We start from the raw sequence: 26,616 nt of genomic DNA, 5'->3' as shown, positions 1-26,616 counted from the left end.
TCTGTTTTCCATTAATTGTAATATAATGGAAAGCTTAAACAGTCTATTACAAAACTGGTCAACTATCAACTGTTTTTTTTTTTTTTTATTTATTAGTATCGGGGAATAACGGATAAGAAAGTAAGTATTATAATTTCCAATAAATAGAAAGAAAATTACGGCACTTTTGCAGTTTGTTCCACCCCTTACGTTTCAGTCATTACTGTTAATATTTTGAGTATTTAAGTAGTAAATTCAGTAATTATTGCAATTATTTACTACTTAAATAATCAAAACTAATTACCTGATATAACAATTTTTTATTTTATAAATATAATTTAACGAAACTTAACATATGCTCGCTAACCTTCATTTACACCATGTCAGTAATGGCGTATACGTTAAAAACCATTAGGGTGGAACAAACTTCGTGTGCCAAAATAACTAATAATGATAATAATATGCCCACGATATATGAATTTTTGCTTAAAAAAACCATTTTACGACGCTCTCAAATGAGTTTTTATCACAAGTTAAAGCCCACACCACCAATCCATCAATACAAAAACTCAACTTAAATTTTATTAATTTATATAAGAATGGTATAAAATTACTCACTTAGTCAGATAAACAAAAATGAAAACCAATAAATAAGTAATACTGAAATTAGGATATAAATCTTTTCTTTACAACACTTTCACACTAACAGGTCAAGAATTATTGATAAATAATGCCAACACACGCAATTGTACACTTCAATACATACGATATCTCGTTATAATGTTGGAAAAAATATATAAATACATATGATTTGCACAACAGACTTAATTCGTAATTTTTCATTCACGTAACAGTTAAACAAGTTTAAAATAAAAGTAAAAATTTACTGAAATTTTCAGAAAATTCTTAGAAGCGATTGAGATTTATTAATTTATAAAAAAAACAATAATAATAATAGGTCAGCATTTAATAATAATAATGTTCTTTTTGTTAAACATAAAAATAATGCAACACAAAAGCGTAATAGTTAAACATCAAAAAATCATTTTCATTAATAAATTAAACTAGTAATTATTTTTAATTTCTGTATAGATTTTTGTCCATGACGGTCGGAGATGATATCAATTTAAAAATACATAATTCTGTAACGACAAACCGAAGCAAAATTATATATAATTTTGTATAAAAATATACTTCAAATATTTTATAAGATATTAGCTGTCTTTTTTTAGTGTTGTTGCCACATGCCTAATTTAATATCGGCGGATGCCAACATCCCCGCCGGAGCAGCAGGTTTGGCCGGACCGCCGAGGTAGCCCCTGGACGTGGACGTTACCTTCCCGCTCCAGCTCCAGCGCGACGGGCTTCAATCACCCTGGCCGGCGGACTCAGCTGAAGGAGCCGGCCCAGCAACTTGTGTCTCGCGACAGGCAAGTGAGGATGCCTAACTTCAACGAAACAGGCCGATTGTAGTCACGCGCCACACACTACTCTTGGCGCGTTATTTGAACGCCCGAGGATGCATGAACATATCAAGCAATCGGATTTATTATTAAATAATATTAATATTAAGGGATAAAAATTAGGACAAAATTCTATTGTTTGTTTAATACAGCAAATGAAAAGTAATAAAAAAATAACCATAACCAGATTTAAACAATAAAAAAAAGAATGAAAAAAAATTGAAAATGAGTAAAAAAATGAACGAAACATTAAAAAAAATTTTTGAATTATTAAAAATATAACAAACTTATCTGTAGTTTGAAAAACAAATAATAGAATTCCATTTCCTCAATTGAAATGGACGTGTAAAAAAGTGGCCGATTAAACACAGCACCTGATTTTGAAGTCGAGAGTTCTAAGGTTCAATTCCTAGTAAAGGCAGTTACTTACTATGATTTGAACCTTAGAACTCTCGACAAAATCAGATGATTTGTGATGAAGAATTAAACTAGGCCAACCCGGTGGGCACTACTAGCTACCTCTCTCTCTTTTTCTGTTTAGCCTCTGGAACGTGGTTAACCAAATTTAACTGACGCAGATGGATGCCCACCACTCCAGCAGGCTGGCCACCATTCTATTCCTCAGCCACCTTACACTGATGCTTCTCACTAACTTGAAAATCGCATTCAATTATGTTGTTTGTGTCTAGGGGGTCCATTACCGCCACATAGCTTGCCCTTGGATTCGGCTACGTGACGTACACGAAGATCACGTTTTCAACACCATTGAAGGTGCCACAATAAAACCACAAATCGTACTCGCTGCGCTACAGGTATGGCCTGAAGCAGCCATGACACGACAGGAATTGAGCAAGGAAATAGTCTTCTTTTTTCCTGTTTAGCCTCCGGTAATTACCATTCAGATAATACTTCAGAGGATGATATGTATGAGTGTAAATGAAGTATAGTCTTGTCGAGTCTCAGTTCACCCATTCCTGAGATGTGTGATTAATTGAAACCCAACCACCAAAGAACACCGGTATCCACGATCTAGTATTCAAATCTGTGTAAAAATAACTGACTTTACTAGGATTTGAATGCTGAAACTCTCAACTTCCAAATCAGCTGATTTGGGAAGATGTGTTCACTACTAGACCAACCTGATGGGTTAAGGAAACCGTCCTTCTTTTTCCTGTTTAGCCTCCGGTAACTACCGTTTAGATAATTCTTCAGAGGATGAATGAGGATGGTATGTATGAGTGTAAATGAAGCGTGTAGTCTTGTACATCATCAGTTCGACCATTCCTGAGATGTGTGGTTAATTGAAACCCAACCACCAAAGAACACCAGTATCCACGATCTAGTATTCAAATAAGGAAACAGTCTACCTCACAGCTGTTTCACACTGGTGTCAGATGACATTATTGGATGGTTTATTTTTTAAATCAGTTTAAACCTACTTAAGAATGTAGTTGAAATAAGCATCAGCTGATATAAAAAAATTTGTTCATTCGGGACAATGTACAGATGAGGTGAATGTATGTTTGCAAATGTCTTGAAGGAGAAAAGCTTAACAGCAAAGGTTAAAAAAATAATTCCTTCATACTTCTCTTAGAAGGATTTACTTCTTAAAAATCTTGAATTTTAAAAAAGGATATAAGTGTCAAATGCAGTTTGAAGATTAATTATCAGAACATTTGGATGATTGTTGAGTTTTGATTAATAAGGTGAGATTTCTTCTGGAATTGTAGGTATATGGAGTCATTTATATTATTATTTATTAAAAAAATGTAAATCTGTGAGTTGTGATAAACTTTGGATTAAAAAATAATATAATTGCATCAGATTCTGTTAATATTCTCAGTAACCGGCTGCCATATGACTTTGTAAATAATTAACTTGTTCAGAGATAATTTTGAGTTTCAATTTAGAATCCAGTACAACTGAAAAAATTTAGTAATCAGTTATTCTCGTTTTTCCAAATTTTCCTTTTGTCAAGGTGAATACCAAAGTATTTCTAGAATTTGATTGTGGTAGCTGAATGTCATCGAGTATAACAAATGGACATTTGTTCAGAGAATAAAACTAACATGCATACTTTTATTTTCATTAGACTATTTGCCACATTTTTCACCATGCTCAATGCTGTTTAACTATTCTTGAAGGTGCTGTAACATGATGTCTGGTGACGTGTGAATTACTTTTACACAGTACAAGCTGCTATTTTAGTGTTGGGAGAATTTGGTAAACTGGAAGTGTGTGAGGAATACACTTCATTGAGGAATGCCTGTATTTATGGAAAATAGTAGAGACACTTCAGTCTGGAATTTAACCTTGAAATATCATTTACTTAAAAAAGAAATGAAAATGTTAAATACTGAAAAGGTAGATGCTGATTAATTTCAAAAAGACCAGTGTACCACCGTTAATCTAAAGGCTTAGCAGATATCAAGAAAACCAGTAGAACAGCTGTTTTTTGTATAAAGCTAACTGAATATTAGCAATGACTATGAATCTTCGATGGTAATATGATCTGTTTGAAAGCCAATCTGGAATCAGATATTAGTTTGCTTTGTTCTAAAAAGGTTTTAATCATCTAAGTAGATTTCTTGAAAACTTTTTAAGTGCAGGTAACATGCTAATCGGCTGATATGATATTATGTCATTAGGTGGTTTGCCTGGTTTCAGCTATTTTCCATAGATCCAGAAAGTATTCAATTATGAGAAAGTGTATAATGTAATAATAATTATAACTAGCAAACTAAGAACTCTATGATGAGCGACATTGTAGATAGTTTATGAATTAAATGGTATGTGAAAGATGAAAATACAGGATTTTAATAGTTTAATGATAAGAAAATTAGTAATTAATTTTACAAAAGCAAAAACATCTATTTATATGTTAAAAACAGAATAAAATAATATCACGATGTTGGGTTGGGTTTGCGATTTTTCAGTTCTATTTTTTACTCTCCATGCCAATTATCTGTAAATTTTTTAAAACAACTTTTTTTGAATTAAAGTCTTTTTGAAATTAATTTAACGCATATTCTTGGAATTAAGCTTCACCTCAACAAAGCGATACTTGTTTTTGACACTTCCAATCTCTCTTAAGGGATTAAGTAGATATCCCTTTGGCAAGCGATATGTGCATAAAAAAAGTTTAAAGTTTTAAATTAATAAAACTTCTGAATATACACTTATAATAATTTTATTACACTATACAAATAAAACCACCCACCCTATAATACTGTTTAAACTGCATATTAATTTGGTGTAAAATATGTTTATATTTACAGTACAATAGTTCTCATGTGTATCTTTATACATAATATGAGACAGATGAATGGCAACTACTGTTTTTTTTTTTTTTTAAAGAAAAATGAAGAAACTTTTTAGATAGATGATGTGCATTCAAAAGAGAATAATCTTGGCATATGCTGTTGTGGTCATCGTGTTAATCATCAACAAACAAGAAAAAAGTGTCACTCTAATGTAGTAAATTTTTGGGTTTAGCGTTTGTGGAGTGCTAAAAGTAGTTTTGAGAATGAAGGGCTGAAAATAACTCAAATCAGTTATGATAATCTTTGCAGAAATATGAAATAAAATTCCTCAAACTAATTTAATAACATTCTTTACAATCTTATTGGTTGATACAAATTTCAATGAAATTTATTTAAGAACAAATAGCAAAAAAATTATATACAGATCATTTGAAAAAGAAAAAATGTAAATGCTCATACAAATTCAAAACACTACTCCTGTCACTACTTTTTGATTTTAAAATCTTTATAAGTCAAAAACTAAAATAAAGTGATTTTTTAGTATAATTATAATCAGCATGGAGAAAACAACATGCAAAAATTAATGAATTTTGAATGCACATCATCTTTCTAAATAATTATCATCAAAATGAATCCATTTTTGCTTAAGTCCATCATCCATTTTTCTGAAAAAATAAAAAAATCAACCTCCCTTTTATTATTCTGATCTATTAGATTGTACAGATTATAAAAATATTAATAAAGCATCGATACAATATTTTACTAATTGGTGGAATTATTGGGGATAATTAATTTTCCAGCAAACCCATGTAACAAAGTTATTGCACATTATGTGCAATAACTTTGTTACATGGGTTACATAAAATTTAACAAAATGGGATTTTCACCACAATGTTTTGTGTTCTAGCCCAGTTTTTTCATAAACCACTCCAGATAGAGTTCTGAAACCTGTTTTATTCAATTTGTCAGATCAAAAAACATAAGAAACAATCAAGCTTACCCCTTTTTTTTTGCATTCCTTGAATTTCATTATGGTTACTCTATGGCACATAATGTGCAATAACTTTGTTACATGGGTAATAAATAAGTAAAAAATGTTACACAAAACTTGTAGAGAATTTAATTCTGAACAAAATGATGTAAATAAACCATTAGCAAGCAAAACAAAGCTACAAAAAATTAATTTTATTAACATCAAAATATCCTAAATGTGGCTGAAAAAATACATTAATTTTCAAACAGAAAGAATAATACTTTTAACATCTGAGAACATCTAAAAATAAAATTATTTAACAAAAATAAGATCAACAGAAAAAAGTAAGATAAAACACCATTTTAATAACTTTATCCACAATTGTCAAAAAAAAATTTTAATGGTACAATAAATTTTTTATTTTTAATTTCATAAGCTGGTTTTAACAGCTGATAAACAATCATAATTTGTCTACAGAATGTGAGTAGTTTTGTACATTTTTAAAAGTTGTATTCAATTGTGCAGTGTGTGTGAAGGTGAGTGTTTTGTGTTCTGCGATCTCAAAATTTCATTTCAGTTTTCAAATGAGGAATATGCTAACAATTTTTATTTATGGTTATTGCAATGGTAACTCCTTGGCTGCAAAAATGCAATATCAAAAAAGATTTCCTAATATAAGGGTTCCAAATCAAAACCTTAATTTCAGCTTTCCATTGTTTATGCAGAACTGGTTCTTTACCTACACATTCTTATTCTGTTGAAAGACAAGAACAATGTCGTGTCGCTTACAAGGAGAACGTGATATAGCAAGTTCAATGTAGCCCGGGACTTAATACTAGACAAATTTCAAATTGCATTGGTTTGCCACATAGCACAGTATGGCGAATACTTAAAGAAAATCTCTTACCTGTACCACTATCAGGAGGTTCAAAATTTACTGCTTGGCGACTTTGCATTGCATCTAAAGTATTGTCATTGGCTTCAAGAAAACTGTCATTAAGTATGTTCTATTTTATTCCCTGATGAGGTAACATTTATAAGAGATGGAGTTAATAACTCTCAAAATAAACATCAATGGAATTTTGAAAATCCACGTGCTAGTAGATACAGTTTTCAACACAGGTTTTCTGTTAATGTTTGGTGTGGCATTGTTGATAAGCATATGATTGCACCATTTATTTTTGATGGTAGCCTTACAGGAAACTAGTATTTTCTTTTAGAAAATAACCTGCCCTAGTTTTAAGAAGACATTCCACTAATAACAAGGCAAGAAATTATTTTTCAACACTATGGGTTTGTTATACATTTTTGTGAAGTAGTTAGAAATTATTTGAACGTAACATTTAGGAGCATCTGGATCAGGCGAGAAGGACCAATTAATTGGTCCTAGATTACCTGATCTGACTCCAATGGCCTATTATACATGTGGACATACGAAATCGATAGTATATGCTGAAAAGATAACTACAAAAAGAATTGATGGCAAGAATTTTCAATGCATTTGAAATTCTACTAAATAATCCAGATTCGGTGAAAGAGCCACCAAAGGAATTTTAAAATGAGCAGAGTACTGTTAACAATGAAGGAGGACATTTTGAACAGTTGTTGAAATAGTAATTTCTTAATGTGCTTTTACAATTTTACTTTTGATGAATGATTTTATTTCTAGGTATTCTTGGATGTATACATCATTCTTGGTATTCTCGGATTACGTTGACTCTGATCACTTTTAATTGTTTCCTAGATAGTCATAAAAGAATGGAGGAAAACACTGAAACTCAATGTGGTAGAAACAATAGGTTTTTTTTTTTGTCTTCAGTCATTTGACTGGTTTGATGCAGCTCTCCAAGATTCCCTATCTAGTCGTTTCATTTCAGTATACCCTCTACATCCTACATCCGTAACAATTTGTTTTACATATTCCAAACGTGGCCTGCCTACACAATTTTTTCCTTCTACCTGTCCTTCCAACATTAAAGCGACTATTCCAGGATGCCTTAGTATGTGGCCTATAAGTCTGTCTCTTCTTTTAACTATATTTTTCCAAATGCTTCTTTCTTCATCTATTTGCCGCAATACCTCTTCATTTGTCACTTTATCCACCCGTCTGAATTTTAACATTCTCCTATAGCACCGCATTTCAAAAGCTTCTAATCTTTTCTTCTCAAATACTCCGATCGTCCATGTTTCACTTCCATATAAAGCGACACTCCAAACATACACTTTCAAAAATCTTTTCCTGGCATTTAAATTAATTTTTGATGTAAACAAATTATATTTCTTACTGAAGGCTCGTTTAGCTTGTGCTATTCAGCATTTTATATCGCTCCTGCTTCGTCCATCTTTAGTAATTATACTTCCCAAATAACAAAATTCTTCTACCTCCGTAATCTTTTCTCCTCCTATTTTTACATTCAGCGGTCCATCTTTGTTATTTCTTCTACATTTCATTACTTTTGTTTTGTTTATTTTCACGCGATAGTTCTTGCGTAGGACTTCATCTATGCCGTTCATTGTTTCTTCTAAATACTTTTAACTCTCTGCTAGAATTACTATATCATCAGCAAATCGTAGTATCTTTATCTTTTCACCTTGTACTGTTACTCCGAATCTAAATTGTTCTTTAACATCATTAACTGCTAGTTCATGTAAAGATTAAAAAGTAACGGAGATAGGGAACATCCTTGTCGGACTCCCTTTCTTATTACGGCTTCTTTCGTATGTTCTTCAATTGTTACTGTTGCTGTTTGGTTCCTGTACATGTTAGCAATTGTTCTTCTATCTCTGTATTTGAACCCTAATTTTTTTAAAATGCTGAACATTTTATTCCAGTCTACGTTATCAAATGCCTTTTCTAGGTCTATAAACGCCAAGTATGTCGGTTTGTTTTTCTTTAATCTTCCTTCTACTATTAATCTGAGGCCTAAAATTGCTTCCCTTGTCCCTATACAATAAGTTTAGGTTACAAAAAGGATAATCCAGCAAAAATTCAAATAGAAGTGTTAAAAGTAATTGTGAAAAAACAGGATTATATATTTCCTGCGAAAAACAATTATAAATATTAAAAATAATCTATCATAAGAGAATTAAATGAATTATTCATCAGTCAAAAAAAAAAAAAATCTTTAATATAAATCTCTTAATATACAACAAAAAATTTCTTTAAGAAATGTAACAATTTTATTTTAATTCTTAATTTTATTAGGGAAATTGTAACTTGTAGAGTAAAAAAAAAAAAACATTTTAAAATACATATTTAGACAGTATATACTTACAAAAATTTCTCTGTAAATTTTCAAGTATCAATTCAGAGAACGGCGAGTGACATGGCATCAAAGTCTCTGCACTCTATTATTTAGGTTTGCAGCTCCTTTTCAATTGTGAACAGAGCATATATTTGGGAATGTAATAGGACTAATATGATTTCAGACGTCTATTTCAAAATTTTGTTAATTTTTGTTTATTTTCAAATGTCTTTAAACTGTTTTTAGAATATGTCTTTTGATAAAAGTTACAAATATAACTTTTCTTCTTAGTATGAGTATTTAAATTATTTTTAAAGAAGAACTTTGATTAAAAGTCTTTTGACAAAAGTTGGAAACATAATTTTCTCTTTTGCACGAATATTAATATGTATCTTTGAACTCTTTTTATAATTAAATGATTTTAACAAAAGTTACAAATTAATTTTTTTTTCCTTGGTATGAGTATTTAAATGTAATTTTAAAGTATAACTTCGATTAAAAGTCTTCGGACAAAAGGTACAAATATAACTTTTCTTCTTAGTATGAATATTTAAATGTAATTTTAAAGTAGAACTCTGATTAAAAGATTTATGACAAAAGTTACAAATAAATTTTTTTTCCTTGGTATGAATATTTAAATGTAATTTTAAAGCATAACTTTGATTAAAAGTCTTCTGACAAAAGGTACAAACATAATTTTTGTCTTTTGTGTGAATATTATTAATATGTGTCTTTAAACTCTTTTTAGAATAATATGTCTTTCCACAAAAGTTACAAATATAACTTTTCTTCCTAGTATGAATATTTAAATGTGTTTTTAAAGAAGAACTTTGATTAAAAAGTCTTCTGACAAAAGTTACAAACATAATTTTTCTCTTTTGTATGAATATTTAAATGTGATTTTAAATGAGAACTTTGATTAAAAGTCTTCTGACAAAAGGTACAAACATAATTTTTCTGTTTTGTATGAATATTAAGATGTGTATATAAACTGTTTCTATGATTAAATGACTTTTGACAAAAGTTACAAACATACTTTTTCTCTTTTGTATGCATATTTAATGCGATTTTAAAGTAGAACTGTGATTAAAAGATCTTTGACAAAAGTTACATATATAATCTTTTTCCTTGGTATGAATATTTAAATGTAATTTTAAAGTAGGTACAGAGGAGTTTAGGTTGTCTGTTACTATTTCTCCGAGGTATTTAAATGGGTTACTATTTTGATTTTATTACCATTTATGTTTACTCCTTTTAATCGTGTTTGTATTTAGGGCAAAATATCTTGTCTTTTTTGAATGAAATTTTGAGGCCAATTTTATATGCAATGATTATTAGTTCTAATACCTGTAATTTAGTTGTTTCTTCAATGATGTTTGCTAGTAGTGCCAAGTTGTCGGTGAAACCAGGACAGTTTGTTTGTAAGGGTCATTTTTATCATGTTTTAAGTTTATAAGTAGTCCAATGTGTCTCAGAATTTTTAGTAGGGATTCTCTGTGGATGCAGTAATAAGCTTTCTTGAAATCTACAAGTGTTATGACCATATCTCTGTTTCTTCTCCTGTTGTAATTCATTATTAGCTTGAGACTCATGATCTGGTCTGGACAGCTCATCCAGGCTCTGAAACCTCCCTGGTATTCTCCTAGTTCTTTCTAGAGTTGAGGACCGATCCTGTTGAAGATGATTATTGAAAGAATTTTGTATGCTGCGTCTAGGAATGATTCCCCTGTAATTGTTAGTGTCTGTTTTGCCCCCTTTTCTGTGTATCAGATGGATGAGGACTGTCGTCCAGTGTTCTACTAGTTCTTCTTTGATCCAGATGTTGAAGGGAAACTCGCTTATCTTCCTGCATGTTTCCAGATCTCTACAAAAGTCTGATCTTCTCCAGCTGCTTTGTAATTCTTCATTTCACCCAGGGCTTGGTAAACTTCTTTTATTGTGGGAGGGTTGATGTTTTCTGCTGGTGTTATCATTGGGGTGTTGGTATTAAAGTGTAAGAATTATGTTTGTTCTTTACAACTTAGGAGTTTGTTGAAATATTTGGCTAGGATTTCCATGTTGTCTTTATTTTTATGAGTTTGGCTAGGTTTCATTTAGTAAATTCAAGTCTATGCCTGGATTGCAGGGTTGCTGACATGGTGGACCATGTCCTCCACGTCTGTTCCTGGTATGAGGCTGAACGTACCAAATTAGAGAGTAGTTAGAGAACTTGAAAGAGAGATTCAAGGATCCACTGTGTGTGTGTGTGTGTGTGTGTGTGTGTGTGTGTGTGTGCATGCATGTGTGTATAAATGAATTATCTATCTATATATATATATATATATATATATATACACACATATATAGAAATGGGTTAATAAATGAAAAATGAACTGCATGTAATCCAAAATTTACATATAAGGTAATAATGAAAAATAATAATACAGTAGGGTGCTAATTTTCTAGATGTCCAACTAATTGGACTGCTCAAATCAAAACTAGGCAATTTAGAAAAACTAATACATTAATTCAAAAAATAAATCTTTGCTTTAATCAATTTATTGATCTTTATTTTACAGGGTTTTTCAATTGACTTTTTTGCAATTCATTTACCAAAAACACATATGACACTTCAGCAGGATGAGTGAAGATAGATTCAATAAGAAAGTTTTCAACATCGTCAAGGCAAGTAAATTAAAGTCCATTAGGATGAGAAAAACACAAGACAACCTGGAACAACTCAACATCTCAGGAGAAGAAATCAAGCACAAAAGACAATTTAGGGATGAAATTAGAAATAAGAAAATTGAACAAGAACAAAAATGGCAAACAATAGGAAGAAGATTGATATTGGAGAGGAAAAAGAAACATAGTGAAGAGATAAAAAGGTTTTAGAAAGAGAAGAAGGGAGTAAAGCCATGACTGGCTCAAGGTCACGTGCTCTCCTAAAGGGGAATAATTGGAAATAACAATAATAATATGTATGAGTTAAAAAAAGTATAGGGACAAGCGAAGCAATTTTAGGCCTCAGATTAATAGTAGAAGGAAGATTAAAGAAAAACAAACCAACATACTTGGCGCTTATAGACCTAGAAAAGGCATTCGATAACGTTGACTGATAATCAGTCTTCCTGATAATCAGATTTCTTTTATTAATGGTAAACTGAGATTATCTTGGAGTGTTCACCGTTAGAGCCTCCAATGCTCCAATGTTTTCAACAGTGCACCTATACAATGATAACAATGAAGGAGATAATGACTCTAATGTAACTAAATCTAACTGCTTAGATACACATGATATTTTATCCCAATGTTTTTCCACTATTAGTTAATGATGAAAAATAACAGCAAAGGTACAGACGCCAACCTCCCAGAAGTGTATTATGCACTTTTCATCAATCATGCATTTTCAATTTCTTAAGGTAATGACAAATTTAATGACATAATGACAAATCATTATGGAAAACAAAAGATTGAATTTCGAAGGAGAAAAAGAGCAATCGATAATTATAAAAAAGCTCTAGATTGAAGAAACGGAATATACCTGATATAAATGAAATGGAAAGATTCTGTAGAATAATTTCGTGGATGGGTCTTGGTAAAATGCAGAGTATATAGCAAGTGTATTCTAACCAGGTTAGTAAGTTAACTTGTTGTACAATATTTGAGATTCTTCTGAAAATGTTCCATGCTTCAAATAATGGAAATGCACCAAATAATGAGACTGTACAAAGTTCAACAACTCATCGACTAGCTTCTCTCAAATTTTCAAGATGCAATGAATCCTCCAGGAAGAGATGTGAATCGATAAAAAATAATTCGTTTTAGGGAACAGTTTGTCTTTCATCGATACTCTCCCAGAAGAAAGACACCAGCACGTGGTGAAACTTCAAATTATGTCTTGTCTGTGGCTACACATGAAATCTCATGACATATGCTGGAAAAGAAGCAATTTCAGGCAAAGTGGTTCCAGGAAAATACGTGTTGGAGCTTGCTGGACCATTACTCGAAGCTGAATGAATACTATCATGAAAATTGGTATAGTGTATCACTGGCTTCTCAGTTACATGATTGTTATACAAATCTTGTTGGTACATAAATGGCTAATCAAAAAGGAAATACTAAATAATTAACAGAAACCGAACTGAAAAAAGGTGAAGTAGTTACAGCCCTATGTACAGGTAAAAAAAATATATTGAAATTGAAAATTAACAGGATGTGTTGATGTTTTCAACAAAACACAGACAAAATGGTAACAAAACAGAAAAGAGGGAAGGACCTTGTTATCAAACAACAACTTCCAATGAAAATCCTAATATTTAGGAAGAATTGCTTTTATATTTTTTACAGGCGTTTGACAATAATGTGCAAACTTAAGTCAGTCAAGATGGATCTACAGAAGAGACTGCAACAGTAAATAGGCTGATTAACACTGAAGGTAAGAAGTCAACAGCAAGGCAGAGGTGCAGTGGCTGCCACAAAATAAAGCTAACAGAAGACAGAGAAACCTCAGAAAAACTATCAAAAGGGTGATGACAAAATGTACTTTGTGTGATGCCTTCTTTTGTCTCTATTACTTCAACTGTTGACTGGTTTTGTTATCTCATAAAACCTTCAATAGAAAGTTTGTTGATCATGATTTTGTGTAAAAATGTTCTGAATTGAATTATAACAAAATTGATAATTAAATAACAGAAATGATGAAGAGAATGATGTAATGTTATTGTTTTCTATATAATATTGTTTTTGTAACTTAGTTTTATGTAAGTAATATAATAATAATAATAGTACTAGGAGACAGAAATAGGTAGTTTCCTTAGAGTTATAAACATAACTTTCCTTTACAAGAAAATTTATAAAGAATACTTTGTAAACAATATTAAAATTAATCATGTGATCCCTCTAAGGCTCACATCAAGAAGCTGTGTAAGCTGCATGTGGCTCAAACAAGTTTTTGTATAAATAAGCATGTTATACTTTTAATTAATATTACATTTAAATATCACTAAAATAAGTTGTGATAAAAAGAACGTCTATATTAATCAGATTAAGCAGAATTCAAAAAAATTAACAATGCAAACTTGTTTAGATATAAAAATGTCAATAAGCACAAGTTTATGTAACTCTTATTTATTATATTATTGTCATGTTTGTGAAACAGATTCATAATATTGGTCTGTACATCTTTCTTTATTCATATCTTAGTTTGACATTAGGTTATACTTTGCTAACCATCATTGTCATACAATTCAAATTATGTACAAATAAAATGTTTAATTCAATAAATAAATTATTAAACTTTAACTAAAGCCAGATGACCATAAGTCTCCTAACACCCTTCAGGAAATACTAGCACATTCACTTTAGCAATAATAGATTTATTCAATTCATAATCATTCCTAACAACAAATTTTATATTGAATATTAAATGTTAATAAGCAAGAGGAAGAACTAATTATAAAGGGGTATTAATATTTATGTACAATGTTCATACGTTTTATAAACATCACTTTCAAATATTACTTTTAATTCTAATTTTTGTGAGATTCTATTTATTTTCCGAGGCTTTTTAATAGAATCGATAATTTGCGATATTATTTAGTAGACATGTATTAGTTAGTTATGATGTTTTTATTCTGTCTGTGTTTTTTGTTATTTTGTTGAGTGTTCAAATAGTTTTTTGTAACCAATCTCAGTTTATTTTAGTGAGTTTTACTGGACATAGTAAGTAGTGGTTTTCTAATATACAATTGGAAAGATAAGTATTTCCAACACTTAAATTTAAATATAATTATCAACCGATTTTGGTCTAGTTGGCAATCTGTGGAATATTTGTTGAAGTTGGAAAAAAACAAAATTAAAAACCTTATAAGGCATATTATTGTGCAGACATGTTTAAGCAAAGATAATTTTTTCAAGTTGTTAATGCAACCTTTGTAAGGCCTGAGACAGGAAGTGCTTATTATCAGAAGATACTTGTTAATGTAACATAGCAAATGTAGAGACCAATAAAAGAATTATTCTTTTTCTAGACAGACATTTTTTTAGGGAAGCTAGTTGCATCACTGCCCACGAAGTAAGGTTGAAACTAAAACAAAATCTGACATTCCACTAGCCAAATATGATGAACTTCAAATGAGATGACACTCTTAGGCAAAACAATATATGAGGATGACATCTGCAGATCTTTTACAAATATTGCCTTAAGAATTTTACCCCATCTATATCACATGGCATGACTTGCCAACAGAACAGAAGACAAGGTCTAAATTGCAGTAACGACTTTTAAACTATGAATTGAGGTTAAAAGGACAAGAAAAATCTTTAACTCAAGGGCGTTTCTCAACCCAAGAAGTGTGCTTCTAGATCTAATTCTATAAAGGGGAGTCACACTACGGCCAATCTCTATGACAAGAAATGTTTTTCTTGTGGAAAATTAGGCCATCATCTAAAAACTGGTGAGTGGGACTTATTTCTTATAAATGCAAATTAAAGAGCCATAAATCAAATGAATGTCCATGTAATAACAAACATTCTGTTATAGTTAAAACAGGCTTGGAAAAATTAATGCTAGTGTTAACATTCTGACTATCTTATACTCCACAACAATCTGAAGTAGCTGACACAGAAAACAGAATCATTTGCGAGATGGCAAAATCCTGGTTGCATTCTGCACTCCACTTACCCAAATCGCTTAGGGGTGACGTTATGAAGCAGTCCTTTCTGCTTCATATACATTACATAGAACAGCACCAATGAAGGTGAAAGTAAAAACCTCTTTTGAGTTGTTTCCGAAAAGGTAAGTGAATATCAATTGTCACAGAATTTTTTGCTTGGATTCTGGACAATAAAAGATGAAAATTTGATTTAAAATCATTACAGTTTGGTTATGTAGACTGCGGTTATAGAGTTTATTTTCTAGACAAGTAAAAGGTTGTCTGCAGGGATCTTAAATTCAGACCAGAAACATTACAAGAATCAAAAATTCATAATTTTTCTTCCATACAGAGTAAAGACCTTACTGATATGTCTAAGAAGCTATGAGTTTGATTTCTTTAGAAAAATCAACAGGTAACAATGAGGACATATACTATTTAATTAACCAGGGACAAATAGACATTCCAGCTATCAAGAGGAGGAATATTTTTTTCTTCATCTATCACCTTCAAATTATCATGAGGCTATGCAGAGTGACAGAGCGTCTAAATGGAAGAAAGTGATAGATGAAAAAATAAGTTCTCTTCATCAGAATCAAATACGGCAGGCTAGAGAAGAAACCTCCAGATTGTGGAGTGGTGGATAACCAGTGGGTATGTGCTGTCGGGACTGATTCAGATGACATCATAAACTATAAAGCAAGACTAGTTGCTAAGGGCTATCATCAAACATCCAGGGATTGATTATTTTGACAATTTCAGCCCTGTTACCCACTTAAAGACAGTCAGGACAATTTTAGCTTACTCATGATGTGAACACTTTCCTTAATGGCAAACTAAACAAGAATGTGTTCATGCAATAACCTCAAGGAAATGAGATGGAAAACAAAATGAGTATGAATTACTAAAACATTTGTATGGCCTTAAACAAGTTTCTAAGTGTTTGTATAAATACCTAACACTTCTTATAGCAGTCTGGTCTAGAAGATGGCAAGACAGATCTCTGCTGTTTACAGTAAAGAAATTGTAGTGTTTTTTCATGTTGACGACAGTTCTTATTACAGGGCCTTCTTCAATGATCATGAGTATCTTCCTTTGAATCACAAAGTTAAATCCTTGATTTGAATTAAAAATAAATGAAGTGGAAAATTATCTTGGGATAAACATTGTAATGGACAAATTTATGGAGATGGTCCAATCAGTATATGCAAAGTTAATTCGACCAAAATATGGGTTTAGTGACTGTAAACCTTAATCTTTCCAACTGAACTTGATTGGTAACCTGGTAATTCTCCTCTAATCTCCAATGATGAAAATTACAGGGAAATGGAAGCTTAAATTATTTAGCTTCAGGCAAAACACCAGACTTAAGTTTTGCCTTGAATAATGCATCTGGAGCACAAATTCAACCATCATTTTAATTTGGTAAAAGAGATTTCAGACATTTGTAAATCTATTCCTGAAGATGGCATTAGTTATAGTAAAACAACTGTTAGACAAATTGAGGCATACAGTGATGCCAATTACCTTTGTGACAAAGTCACTCAAACATAAACTGTGAAACTCTACTTAAATACTGTGATAAATCAGTTGCGTGGAAAAGTAAATTGCAGAAATCTGTATCAATTACAACATTAAATTAATTATATCTTGTAAAAAGCCACTAAATATGTACAAAAAATTGAATACTTTTAAACATATATTCATAATCAATATGGTTTTGATTATTAATTAGTCATTATAAGAAACTCTACTTATCTTGTATTATGTTTATACACTTGGCTGAAACTATTACAGATGATTACTTTAGTATTAATACTAAATACTTTTAATACAAAACATTTTTTAGCGCATACTGTTTAAAAATTTATAAAAAATTAAATTTAAAAAATCGGTCACATAATGAGAGTAGTTCTTATTTTATGTCACATAATCGTGTACATGATTTCAATTTCTTTGAAAATATTGCTTTACCTTAATTGATTCATATACTTTTACATATACTTATAAAAATTTAGCTACCATGCCCTTCAGGAATAAATAAAAGAAACCTCTTCGTTACTGCAGAAGAAAGAATCTTGTCATTGGAAGAAGTGTTTAATTTCCTAATGAATTCAGATATTGAAGATAATCAAATGGGTGGTACGATCCAAGTAGAAGAGGTTGTAAAACACTTGCTCCAGGATTATTTAGATGTAGGACACGGTGTTTATGTGGATAATTTTTACAGTAATGCACCTCTTGACCGATGAATTGTTGGAAAGAAAAACTTATGTAACGGGGACCCTGAAAGCAAACCATAAAAAAAATCCAGTCCATATTAATAAAAGAATTTCAAGCGGAGAAATTGAGCAAGGTTATACCACAAAAGGTATTTGTGTATTTAAGTGGTTTGACAATGCCAGATGAATAACGCATATTTACTGTATAAAATATATAGGCCTAACAAGAAAATGACATTGTTAAAATTTCAGGACGTATTATTGAAAAATTAATCTATAGTAACCAACAGAAAATAAGATCAGAACCAGCAGTTTTAGAGGCATTGGCAAGACCCAAATTCGTATTCCACGGAAAATGGAAAAGAATGAATCTGTTAGAAAACCACAGAGGAAATGCTGAGTGTGCACTCAAAAAAAAAAAAAGTTAGAAGAGAATCCCAATATTATTGTTCATTGTGTCCTTCGCAACCAGCTCTTTGTTTTGAAATCGTCTTAACTTGGATGGCCTGGAGATGGAGTTCCAACCAAGCTCACGACCAATTTTATTAAGAAAAAATGACCTGTGAAGGCATATCGTAATGCATACACCAGGCTGCCGGAGGACACAGTCCTCTCCGGCAGTGTATCCACAGTGAATACAGTCACAGTAATAGATAGCGAGATTGCCAAGAGCAGAATATTAAAAGCTCTAACAATGAGGCACTCACAGGTGATGTGGTTATTGAATGCTTCACGGATCCAGGCAAGTAATGTTTTGACAGCTGCTATAGAGACTAAACTAGTCGGTGAGAAAATAGGAGAGCAGGTTCCAGTAAAGATACATTCCATATAGCCTACATAAATTCTGGCGACAGTTCCAACCTGGCCCAGGCATTAGTTGGCATCCTCAGTAAAATAAGGATTAACGGCAGAAACATAGAACCCGTACAGACAAGAGATTTAAGGCATGAAGTGTGCTACCTTCGTGCGTAAAATAAAATATTAGAATGTGACAGGAGGATGAGTAAGCAGAACTATTATGTGGCTGTACCAGGCAGCAAATCCCCCTCTGCTTGGCGAAGCGAGCAGCAAGATCAGCCTAATCATTAAATATAGACACTCATATTGAAGACAAAAACTTCATATGCTGACCTTCTGAGAACCATCAGGATGGGTGTTACAGTCCCTGACAAGGCTGAAATACTTTTCATTCAGAAATCTGGTGACAAAATGAGATTAGAGATAAAAATAATGCTGGAGCATTTAAACAGGTGGTTACTACCGCCCTTAAAGAAGTATCAGTGTGCAAGAGAACCATAACTGCTGCACTCAGCATCCAGGATCTTGAATGTAACATAAGAATGGAAGACATAGATGAAAAACTCATGGAAACTGCTGGTCCACATCTGCCTGAAAATGTGCGCTATACCATCAGAACTGGTTACAGTGACAATAAGGTTGCCACATGCTGGTTCCCTGCAACATTGTCTGCGTCAATCGTGCAGAAGGCTGCATATGAATTAGTTTGGTCTTCTGTCATGTCGATATAATGGAGCAGCCCCTGAGGTGCTTCAGATGTTTTGTGGCAGGCCATACGGCAAGAAGTAGCTGCTGAAACAAAAGGACTGGAGCATGTTGTAACTGTGGTGGTGAGGGCCACAGGGCAGCAGACTCTATGGAGACTTCCAAATGTCTGTCCTGTGGCATCAAAGGACAATGTACAGGATCTACTGCATGCCCTAGAGGAACTGGAAGGGAGACTGCTAATGAGGACTGGCCAGATTAAAGTACGGAAATGAGGATAATTCAAGTTAACTTGAATCATGCTGTATTGGCTCATGATCTACTGGCCAGATATGCCTTAGAGATGGGAGCAAATATCATACTCATCTCAGGGCCATATGTCACTCACCCACCACCAAAGTGGTATTGTCAGGAGACAGGGTGCCGCCATCTGGACATGTGGGACTTCACCCATCCAGGATGTGCGCCTGCAGGAGAGCTTCATCAGGGCAAGTCGGGGTTATTTACCTCTACTTTTGTTATATATCACCGAATATCCCAACTGAGAGGTATGAGAGAAATTTGCCGCTATTGCAAGGGATCTTCCTGTAAATTGCCCTGCACTCCTTGCAGCTGATTTCAATGTGTGGTCCACAGATTGGGGCTCCACTAGGACTCACAGTCAAGGCAAGGTTATTAATGCAGACAGCTGTGGCGCTGGATCTTGTTTGTCTGAACAGACTCCATATGATGGGACCAGGTGGAAATGCAGGGTTTGTCCCCGGCTACTGTGCGGACAAAAACGAGGTTACATTCCCTTGTTAGGTGACCTAACAAAGTCACCTAATTTATTGGGTATAGTTCATCTAGCTAAGTCACCTAACTTATTTGGTTGGCTTATTTGGATGTAGGTCTAAATTTCTACCTTACGTAAAATATAAATTTGATTGGTGTGAGTGTAGCAATGATTTAACTTATAACTCGTTCATTTTCTGAGGCATTCACAGTCACAAACGGTGTTGTCAAATTTGGACTAAGCGTGGGGTCTGTGCTTCCGGCAAAATCTGACTTGTACTTTACTGATGCAAACGTCTGCCGAGGCATTTACATTAGTGGCATCCTGAACGAGACCTGGCTGATGACTGTGAGATGTAATCAGTTAGAGGGTCTAAAGACAACCTCCAGTAAGGCCCCTCAAGGCTCGGAACAGAGGAGGTGGTGTGACAACTCGTAATGTTACAAGGTGGATGTCTTCCCCTATGGGGTTGGGATGCCCTTAAAGAGATATCGCGATTGCAGACAAGAGATTGGGATGGCAGACAGATATCGCGAATGTAAGGATCTAGTTACATGCATTCGCAAAGCTAAAAAGAGATCCTGGAAGAAGCTAATTACAGATGTAGAAATTGATCCTTAGGACAGGCCTTACAACATACTGGAAAGGATAGCCATAAAGCCCAGAGCCCATGTCATTCAGGATAGGATGTGCAGAAGGTTCGCAATATAAACAAGCTGTTTCCTCTCAGACAGGAGCTAGGGATTGATGATAGAAGTGATGTGGATATCATATGGATAGACACTAGGCTAAGATTTGGAATACAAGCCATAGAGTGGCTAAAAAATCTGAGAGGACTGCGAGACTGACTACTCGCCTCCTCCCAAACAGTGGCAGACCGACCCTGCATCATAGAAGGTTACTTATGGGAGTGACGTACACCACACTGCTTTATGGGACTGAGCTATGGGCTGGAGTAATTAGAGGGCTAAATCTGGAAAATTGGTGTTCCCTGTATGAAAAATCTAACATCCTTACCTCTTCATTTTCAACTTTTACATTTTCTGATTTAACTAAGTTTGTATCTTCAATTGCTAAAGGATCTTTTGGAATATCACTATTAATATCAAGCGGTTCCTCCTTCAGTCTCATTAAATCTTTCTGCTGTAACACAAAATAAAAAATTAATGCTACAAAGTAAGTATATTTATGATATTTTGTTCTGAATAATTATTATAATTAAAATTAAAAAAAAAAATAATTATTATAATTATGATTAATAATTCATCATTTTTATTATGAAGAGAAAACTATCTCTAATTCACTTACCAGATACATTAACAGTGCAGCCATAGTTCAATTATTATTATTATTATTATTATTATTATTAAGTGACTTTAATGTGCCAGGTTTCATCCAAATTTAGCTCTTCACCTTACAGATTCTTCAACAAAATCTAATCATTTACAATCAAATAAACTGATAAACTGCTGCGGTAATTCACTTCATTTAGTTTTTCCAATTTTACAGACAGCATTCATATTTCATATGATAATATTTTAGAGATAATCTAACCTAAAATTTTGAATTCTACTTATAAGTGATAAATACATATCAGATTATAAAAATATTAATTTTGTAAGATTCAACATTTACTAAATGAGAGTTTGATTCTAAACAATATTTATTTATTATTTTATTTTTTATATATCAACATATAAGTCTGAAGCTTGTGTGTGGAACATGGAAATTGATTTTGTAGTGTATGAAAAAATACCATGCTGACTGGGATTTATATTGATCATGATATAGAAATTTTTGCTGAGGAATTGCAACCATATATTAATACATATGTACCAAAAGTACTTATAAAAAAAATTAATTTTCTCTAGTGAAAATACTAATAAATAAACATAAGTAAACATAAAAGAATAAGTGATTTTCTAGTGAACTTATTACCAGAATTATTAATAAGCTTCAAAAACAATGTAGATCTACTTATTATGAATTATTTAAGAACAAATTGTACGTAATACTCTTAGTCGTAAAGATTTATTATTAAGTTATATTGTTAAACTTGAGGAATCTTTATATACTGATCCCAAAGATTTTTTAAAATTTGCTAATAAAAATGACAACAGTAGATCTTATCCATCTCTTATTAGTTTTGAAAATAAGTATGCTGATAAAGGTGCTTATATTGCAGAAGTTTTTGCTAAAAAATTTGGAAGTATCTACACTGATTTTTCCTAGACTGAAATTAGATTTAACAATAATGATCGCTTCACTTTTAACTAAGCTCTTCAATCGTTATTTAAATACTGATGTTTTTCCTAGTTGTGACATTCAGATATCAATAATGATTGTCCTATCAGCAAATGCAATTTTTTCGCTAAACTCTTGGATAAGTTAGTTTGTTTGAAAAAATTAGACCTTGAATACAGTAACTTATAGTTCTGAACAACATGGTTTTTTTGGAAAGTAAATTAGACAAATGAACTTAAGTGCATATTTGGAAGATATTGTTGATGTGCTAAATGACAGTTATTATCTTGATGCAATTTACAAAGATTTTCGTTGTGCGTTTGATGTAGTTAACATAAAATTACTTATTAGAAAACGTGCTGCGTGTGGATTTAATAAATTCTCTTGGATACATTAATTTCACTCAAACAGAATTCTCTGTGTTAAAAACGATAATTTTATCTCTAAGCCTATTTATGTTGGATCTGGAGTAAGACACGGCATGCATTTTGGTTCAACAATTTTCCTACTACTTATAAATGACAGTTTAATAAGTTATTTGCATTTTTTTTTATTTGCCAATGATATGAAATAGTTTATGTCCATTACAATTGTAGCTGATATTCAGTTACTTCAAAGAGTTGAGCTCTGTGCTTAGAGATAAAAGCAGGAGCTACTATTGGGAATAATAATTTTGATATCAGACGTGCCTGACTAGCATGGATTTGCCGAGCTGAACTATGCATTGAACAGAATGACAGCCACACTGAGGTACTGCTTTGAAGAAATATTTGCAAATTTATCAAGTAAGAAGAGTTTTGATGTTTAATAATTTTTAGAAAAAACCAAAAGGTATGTGGCTGGTATTTTTTGAAATATATTTTTTATTCTTTTTCTGTTATTGATATGTTTTCTTCTTTTTTATCATTTACATTATTTGCCCAAACACTGCTGAAAATTGTTCAGTTTAAAATCACATCCATTTTCCAATCCAGATTGTGCGTTCTGTTTCTAATTAAAGTTGAACTTTTCAGATTTGTGTTTAAATTTAAGACATATTTACAAAAATTTTCTCAGAAGTAAATTCTCTGCTAAGTTAACAAGAAATTTTTCTTTGTTTCTTGGTAAAGTTATTTTATTCCAAATTTAAAAAAAAAGTATATTTTCTAATAAAAATGTTTCTTTTTTACCACACTCTTATTAAAAACTAAGTGAAAGAGAGGTCAATTCAATTTCTTAGATCAAACACCATAAGGAAGCACCAAAAACGATTATACACTGAAGTTTTTGTATAGTTTAATTTCACAAAGGCAGTAGAAAGCAGAGCTAAATGTTTTGCGAAGCAAATCTCACAAGTAAACAGTTTTCTGACCTATGTTTTTATGAACATTTTTTCATACGTTTGGCAATAAAATCATCTCCCGAGAGACTGCCATGCAATTTGTATATTGAATGATAATTTATTTTTAAATGATTCTAGTGATAATGCTGATTTTGGCAACTATTTTGATGAAAATCCTGAATACAGATCAAAATTTGACAAACCAGCTGTAAATGACACAACAAAAAATCAAAAGGTTTATAGAGAGTGGGCCAAGCAAAGGTTATGGAACTATGAATTTGTCTGATTCTGTTAGTAATTCCGCTGATACAAGTAATAGCAACACTACTCCGATTTCTTGAATTCCTGATGAAACAGAGTATTTTGAAGTATGCACTATTGGTGCCTCCAACGGTCCAATGTTTTCAACAATGCACAACACAATGGTAACAGGGAAAGAAACAATAAATCTAATCTTCACTGCAGTTAATAATTTAGATATGGGGACCCTCTGGTGAAAACCAGTTATTTTTCCCAATGCCTTTTCCACAGTTAGTTAATGATTAAATAACAGCAAAGGTACAGACACCAACCTCCAAGAAGCGTACAATGTTCGACAACTCATCGACTTGCTTCTCCCAAACATTCAATATGCAATGAATCCCCAACAAAAAATATGAATCAATTAAAAATAATTGCTTTCACAGTAGGGCTTGTTTTTTGTTACTGCAAACAAATGACATCAGTACGGGGTGAAACTTTTCAAATTATGCCTTATCTACTATGGCCACACATGGAATCTCATGATAAATGCTGGAAAAGAAGCAGTTTCAGGCAAAGGGGTTGCAGAAAATTATGTGTCTGAGCTTGCTGGACCATTACTTGATGCTGGATGAACATTTTATTGTGACAATTTGTACACAATTGTTCCCAGCTACTTGATTGTAGAAATAATCTCTGTTAGATTATTTCTAGACGAACAATAACAAATAACACACATACGGTGAGCAACTTACAAACCAAACTGAGCAAGTTTGAATTTGTTATTTGAGTGTTACCTTAAACACTGCTTCGATTAGCACCATTACTGGTTGTGTATATTACTACATGAATCTACTATTGTCAGTTTTAAACTGTTCATCCTTCAATTCAGCAAGTTTTGTTCCGTGAGTTGTGTTTTTCTAAAATGCCTTAGTGAATCAAGAAATGAGTTACTATAGTGAAAAATAATCTGTGTTCTGAATCCTTTCAGTTTTCTTTTTTCATGGGTGCACAAGGAAGTGTCGTTTTCATCAGCGAGAAAGGATAATCATATAGTATGTAAATAAATATCAAAAATTAAAAACTAAGAACCCAAAAAATGAAATAAAACCAGCAGTAGATCTCGACTGTTCCTCATATTGATTCATATGCGTTAGAGAACTCTACATCAAAAATTGGATGATTTTGTTGCACTTTAATAAGAGCTAAGTACAGATTATTTGGTTTTGTCTATTCTAATGGCATTTCGCCACTTTCAACAGGGCTTGAATGAAATGCACCTGTAGTAAGATGGATGAATGAATGATAAACTACATCTAGCTAGCATTCTAAGAATGGTGGACTAACTGAATGAATAAGCTACACAGTTGTACTCCATGTAAGAATGGACTAGAACTCAGTAAAAGTGCAACATGCATACTCAATCAGCTCCTCATCGATTATTAGATAAAACTCTCTCTGCATGTCTATCGTTTTTAAAATTTTACTTTCAGCTCCTTTAAAAATGTTACAGACATTAGTCATTGATCAAACAACATTATTAAAAATCTAACCACTGTATATAGTTCAACTGGTTCACCATGCAAAAACAATTGAGGGTCAGTATCTTCCCTCAAAATTAAAAGTAGATGTTATTTCATTTGCATATTCCCTGGAGAAAATGCAAATTCAGTCATTTTACACCACAATTCTAAATGGGTTGTTTTATTTTGGAGCAGTCTCTCGCTAGTAGTTACAAAGTTCTAGATGCTACGTAAATTGAAAAATCATCAACAAATAAAGAGTTAGTTAGTTTTAATATTTATAGCTACGGCAAATAAAGTAACACTTAGGACAATTCCCTGAAGCATTCAGTTTTCTAGTGTGAAATTTTCAGATATCATCTTTCCAACTCAAACTCAAAAGGGCCGACTACTCAAAACGGCTGACAGGATGAAACCCCTGATAAATGCAAGATTTTCTAGAATACTGCATTCACACAGTGTATTTAGGATTCCTCTCCTCCAAGCCGTGACATACTTCTTTTGGACATCAAAAAATACAGCAACCAGGCATTGGCAAAGTAGAAAGGTGTTTTGAATAGCAGATTCCAAGGCAACTATATGATCGATATCATATAGCATTTCCAGTGGAAATATCATGGGAAATATTCAAGGCACACCTCCCGTAATGAGAAGAAAAAGCAACTTTTAATTCATTATGCAATTCTTCGCTAATAAAAGGCACACTTTTTAACTGCAACTTATAATTCATAAACTCAGGACAGTATGATGATAAGTGAAACTGACCTAAAAGAGTAACTAAGCACGTTCACCACACCAATTGGTAAGGTAACGAGGATGCCGTTGCTTTTCAGTCCAATTGACGGTGGTGACTGTCCTGACCCGCACATGGCCTGTACTTTTCTCCAAACAACAGATGATGCAATTGTCTGAGAAATGGTACTGACATAATTTAGCCATGATTTCTGTTTAGCACACTGAAACACTCGATTGCACACAGCTTTCACATTGCAGTAGGCGCAAAGCATTCTATCATAGGCCGATTGAAAGGACACAAAGCACTGCAACGATCCCTTAATGCACTTCTGCATTCTTCATTCTATCAATTTCTGTTTTTCAGAACAGCAGGTGCCTTGATTTTCCAGATGTTAGAGGGATATATTCACTTGCACTATCAAGTATCAGCGGTGAAAAATTGGAAATTTGGTAGATCACATCACCACTTTTGTTGTATTGGATAATTGAAGCTTT

At 32.5% G+C, this 26,616-nt stretch overlaps 1 protein-coding gene across 5 annotated transcripts in view; it reads right to left on the bottom strand.

Annotated features, from left to right (window-relative positions):
- Window positions 1-26,616, bottom strand: part of LOC142320490 (uncharacterized) — a 95,583-nt gene that overhangs the window by 24,466 nt on the left and 44,501 nt on the right. For all 5 annotated transcript variants that reach the window (XM_075358335.1, XM_075358337.1, XM_075358336.1 and 2 more), the window contains one exon: window positions 21,076-21,201. In XM_075358335.1, the coding sequence (XP_075214450.1) occupies window positions 21,076-21,201 (126 nt within the window). The remainder of the gene's footprint in view (window positions 1-21,075; window positions 21,202-26,616) is intronic.

This window comes from Lycorma delicatula, chromosome 2, assembly GCF_047948215.1.
Source record: "Lycorma delicatula isolate Av1 chromosome 2, ASM4794821v1, whole genome shotgun sequence".
Classification (NCBI taxonomy): Eukaryota; Metazoa; Arthropoda; class Insecta; order Hemiptera; family Fulgoridae; genus Lycorma; species Lycorma delicatula.
Note: the sequence above shows the minus strand (reverse complement) of the source record. Positions and strands in the feature narration are given on the sequence as shown.